Source organism: Centruroides sculpturatus, unplaced genomic scaffold (genome assembly GCF_000671375.1).
Source record: "Centruroides sculpturatus isolate CEXI.00-Female unplaced genomic scaffold, Cexi_2.0 scaffold1597, whole genome shotgun sequence".
NCBI lineage: Eukaryota > Metazoa > Arthropoda > Arachnida > Scorpiones > Buthidae > Centruroides > Centruroides sculpturatus.
In genome coordinates, this window is record NW_019385744.1 from 6,328 (window position 1) to 11,532 (window position 5,205).

The following is a 5,205-nucleotide window of genomic DNA, read 5'->3' on the forward strand; positions in this document are numbered from 1 at the left end:
ATAAGAAAATGCGAATCTACTGTATGTTAATACAGTCTTGAACCCTAAAACCGCAGGCCAATATTAAACCAGGAGCAGTAACCAAACAAATGCCACTCTCAGAAGGATCCTCCCTTTCTCCTCTGTTTATCTCCCCAGCCTCCTTCTCCACCTCCACTTTCTTCTACCAACTAAATACTGTGTATGGCTGTAACCTTTGTTTAAAGTATGCTAATAAATAGCAATAAACAAAGCTTAAAGGATGTATTAATCATCATTTTTTATGTTTATGTTTTAAAAAAGCGAAATATAAAAATTATAATATAAAATGTATTTATAAATTAACGCAAAAATAAAGTTCCTAGTTTTCCCCTGTATTTGCTACAGTTGCAATTTCTTAGAAAAATCCACCAAGGACAGAAAAACGGATGTCTGCAGAATATAACCTTAACACTGTTTAGCAGATTAAACTGTATGCTTATCACACATAAACAACTTGATAACTGGTGTTTACAGTTATGTACAGTACTTTATACCTACAGAATGTTTTCCCGGCTCTAAAATTAATACGGGAGCGCATATCCAACGAATACATTTTTGGAATTGGAAGACTGAAATGTCCAGAAATGCAAAAACATTCGGGTTTTTTTTTTCCTGTGTGTATGTATGTTACTGCGTACGTGGAACATAATTTTGTTCATCTCTTTTTTAAAGCTTAATAACTCCTGTGCACTTTGTCGAATTTTCTGAAATTTTGCACGAAGGTTTGCATATTGGGGGATTTATGCTGTTAAATTTTGATGGTTAAAGGTCGACAGAGTGGGGAGATAAAGGGAGACGTGTGTCGTATTTCGAGTTGGGTTTGACTTAATGACGATTTTACTCGTTATTTTTATTTACAAATTTTTTCATAAAACCCATCCCTATCCTCAAAATTAAGTTTTTTTGCCATTTTATGATAATTAAAAATATAAAACAATTCTTTTTCATAAAATATCGTAACAAATGACTCCACCAAATGTTGACGGGGAAAGTTAAGCAGCTCGTTGCTGGACTTTTCTCGTTGTAATTGTAATGAGTAAGCATATAATTTTTGAGAGAATGAATCGTATAGAACACACTTTTATGACGGATATGCAGGCTTTTATTGAGGATGTGAATGTGTCCAAAATGCATATACTCGTATATTCTCGGGAATAAAAGTCTGTGCATCCATCATAATTGTGTCCTGTACGACTCGCTCTCTCGAGCAATTTTATGCTTACTCAGTACAATTTATTTTAAATTATTTAAAGATTAAAATTTACATGAAAAAATTTATAATTAAAGAAGGGAAGTGACGTACTGCACGAGAAAATGTAGATAAGAATTTTGATTATAAATTATAACCGCAGTCAGCAAGAAGCAGAATCAACTTTTCAATTTTTCCATCTTTTTCCTCATATTCGAAAATATATAATACATAATTATGGGGATTTTTATCTTTCCATTTATAACCGGAGTGTATCTTGGACAATGTTTCGATTTGGTTAAGTTTCAGTTCAATCCCGTGAATCCATATCTGGGTATTCCTCTAGATGATTATACAACGGTAAGTATTTTTACCTTTTAAAGTTTGTTAAATAATTAAATACAATTAAATTTATGATGCGAAATTCAAATTTTAAATACCTAATATTCGCAATTTATGTAAAATATATGTAACTTATTTATAAATCATATGTTTTTATTTTATAGACAACTTCAATTAACATGGCGATGTCAAGATTCCAAGTGGTCTCAACTCCTGAAGAAATGGCAGAATTTTTGGGATTGAATGTCATCAGTTATTTAAAAAAAGAATATGGCTCTTGGCCTTACTACCCCTCAAGATTTCAATTAAACATTCCTAGAGGAAACAGGTTCAAGAAAGTTACCATCGCTGTGAGGATGAATTTACAAAAGGTGAGTAAGGAGTTACTTAAGTCGAAAAGTTTTTCAATTTGTCATACCTTTATGAATCTTACACACTGGTGAAGGAATTAACAAAACCTTTATCTTACTTCAAAAGTAATGTTTCGTTAATTTATACTAAAAAATAATTCATTCGGATTATGAGGTTCGTATAGTTTTATTTCATAATAAAATCATCACACAAGCTAAACAATTGATATACTGTGAATCTAAGATATTTCTCATCCTAAAAATATTTATTTAGGATAAAGAAACTATTTCTGTCCATGCTCCTAAGAATGAGGATTGGGAATCCAAATGGAGGTACTTCGGAGGAACACATTATCTGAAAAGTGTAACATATGGGGCAGAAGTTCACTCAGTTATTGAGATAGATTCTAAAAACAGGAGTCACTTCGAGGAGATCAAAAAAAGAGTGGAAACAGAAATCGGGTCCTCAGGAAATTTTGATGAAGATTTCGAGGGTAAGTTCTCATAATTGCTGAGATTAAACTGATGAAAAAAGCTGTTTTTTTTTTTTTTTTTAGNCGTTTTCGTGACGTACCCTATCTATGTACCAAATTTCAACTTTCAACTCCTAACCGTTTGGGCTCTGCACTTATTATTATTATCATTATTATCAACCCGTCTCGATTATATTATAGATATGTTACATATAATAAAATATTACATCTGCCTATTATTGACATTCCTTTGTAGTAGTTCTACCGGCATAGAAAATTGTTTTTGGATTGTTTAAAATATTCTCATTGGGCTACAATCTGAAAAATTGTAGATCTACAAATTGAACTATTGGCTATCTGTCTGTTCTTCCTGAATCTCGAGAACCGAGTTAGATAGATGAAAATCGAGATCAGTTGTGTAAAACGTAGAGGGGAAGAGGTCCTGGTTAACTATAGGAACTTACGATGCAAACCAGAAGTCACGTTATTTCAATTCACAAGTTTTCCCGCGAAAGTTGTTAGATAGATGACCGGCACGACTCTATTGTTAAAGGAAAAGTATGATGTGCAGGGGCAAGCCACTGCGAATTTGAGGTGGAGTGTATATATTTTATCTTAAATAAATTAAAAATATGATTAAAAATGGCAGCTCGGCATTAATAAAACAATTCAGAATAATGGTGCAGAAATTCATAAAATCTATGCAATATATGAGTAATGTTATTTGATTTATACGATAAATCTAGGTTAGTCGAAATAAACAATATGGAATATCTCTATTATTTTACTCGGGAATTAAACGCATAATCTGATCACATTACCAATTTATGAAGTTAATGGAATCCTGAATATATCAATACTTGTGGTAAAGCTGAAGGGCGCCCTACGCTTTGACACCACTTGACAGAAGGGTTGGCATCGCCTCGGTGATGACTACAATGACACAAATTCGTCAGGACTGACACCACGGTGTATTTCAGACAGACACAGAAACTGTTATGTTCACTTTTACGCGCGAGCGGTTGCGTTTGTAGGTGCTTGGGCCCAGGATGGAGATGGCCTGAGAGACAACCAGAAGAAATGCACTCTATTACCAATTTAACAATTAATAATACCCGTTTATTTACATATCAATAATATACAGAAATTGGTTAAGACGCTTAGCTGGCGATAATTTTATGAAACAATTATAGAAGAAAGGGTAACGCTTGTCATTAATATCGCGGATCCCTGACCGCGAGAGAGAGGGTTTACAATCGTTCGCGTGTCGGTAAATACCTTAGTTAGTACAAGTTGGTCCCCTTTCGGAATCGCAGAATCGGCGGATCGATGTACTCCTGGTCAACAAGGTGGTTCGAAAGTGTAAGTTCGCCGACTTCCAGGGGGAATCGTTAATCCCGCGTCTGGATGATCTAGGGTCGTTCGCGTGTGGGTGTGGCGGAGGAGACACGGATGACAAGAATCTCACAAAAACCCGTTTATTTCAAATATAAAATAACTTACACTATGATACAAAAATGTTCTTTATGATATAAATAAAATCATGTGTATCTTCAGAAGGGTCGGACTTACTGACGATTTTACTCGTTATTAGCATTTACAGTTTTTTTTTATAAAACCCGTTCTACCCTGAAAGTAAACTTTCTGCCATTTTATAATAGTTAAAAATATAAAATGTTTTTAATAATAAAATGTCATAATGGATGCGCCACCAAGTGTTGCCGGGAAAGTTAAGTAACTCGTTGCTAAATTTTTTAATTTTGTGATAGTTTGACATATTGGAAGAAGCTTAGCATAATTATATTATTAGCTCCTCTACTGCTTATTAGTATTAATAAACAGTTGAAATTAATGTAGATGAAAGAATGTTTTTCACTCAACTATTTCTTTGCTTCCTTAAAGGTAAACACGATAAAATTTAAATGCATTTATAAATAAGTAATTGCAAAGAATTAATTAGTTTTGTATTGTTATGAAATATTTTTAATTTTTCAGATTGGCCCAGCAATAATGCAATTTTATTTCAAAAGTTCACTTGGAAATGGAATGGCTGTTTGTGGCATTATACCCGAAGGTCCTTTTCGACAGAAATTCATTCACCATTGTTACACTCCTTCTCGATTTTCATCCATATTTGGTTATATTCCTTTATATTTTGAATCTAATATGGTGAGATTTTTATATTTGAATGGCTGAGACTGCAAAATATAAATGAAATGCGTGTGTTAATATTTAACAAAAAATGTTTATTTTAATAGATCGAGCGTGACGTTCGCATATGGAACTACAAAATGTATTGGAAGAATCCCTGTTTCGTGTCAGAAGACAAAACAATTGCCAAATTTAGAAAATGGTACGCTCAATTCTACAGCGAAAATAGCCCGAAGGCTGAAGAAAATAGCCTTAATTGGTAATTGGAAGTAATTTTATACTTTACAAGTTTGAAATTAATTTTATTCGGTAAATTTCTGGTTTTATAAAACTTACCATTAATTTCCAACTGTAGTTCATGATATAACTTTAAACGTTGATGCAATACCTTAAAATTACTGCTAAAATGTGAGTTGTTATGTCCAAAATTTAGTTTAACTTTTCTATTATCATAATTAAGTCTTTGTTGTAAACTAAGAAATATAATATAAAGAAAATTGATTTTTTTATAAATTAAAATAATGTTGGTTGTTTTAATATTTGTTGTTTCTGTTCAAAACTCTTAAAACACCTTTCCAATTAATGGAATTTAAGTTGAAAATGGTTTAATTACAACACTTAGTATATTAATTATAACCTACAAATATGGATAATAAGATATATATATATATATATATAT

The 5,205-nt window shown here is 32.3% G+C and overlaps 1 protein-coding gene and 1 long non-coding RNA gene across 2 annotated transcripts in view; both read left to right on the forward strand.

Moving 5' to 3' along the window:
- The first annotated feature begins 1,399 nt into the window (after positions 1–1,399).
- Positions 1,400–5,205, forward strand: part of LOC111641709 — a 16,889-nt gene continuing 13,083 nt past the window's right edge. Inside the window, exons 1-3 of the mRNA XM_023387923.1 lie at positions 1,400–1,570; positions 1,717–1,923; positions 2,177–2,396. Coding sequence (XP_023243691.1) covers positions 1,448–1,570; positions 1,717–1,923; positions 2,177–2,396 — 550 coding nt within the window. The 5' untranslated portion in view covers positions 1,400–1,447. The remainder of the gene's footprint in view (positions 1,571–1,716; positions 1,924–2,176; positions 2,397–5,205) is intronic.
- Positions 4,403–4,696, forward strand: LOC111641710. Its single transcript, XR_002759451.1, has 2 exons — positions 4,403–4,544; positions 4,634–4,696. It is a non-coding gene; the product is annotated as an uncharacterized LOC111641710 (long non-coding RNA).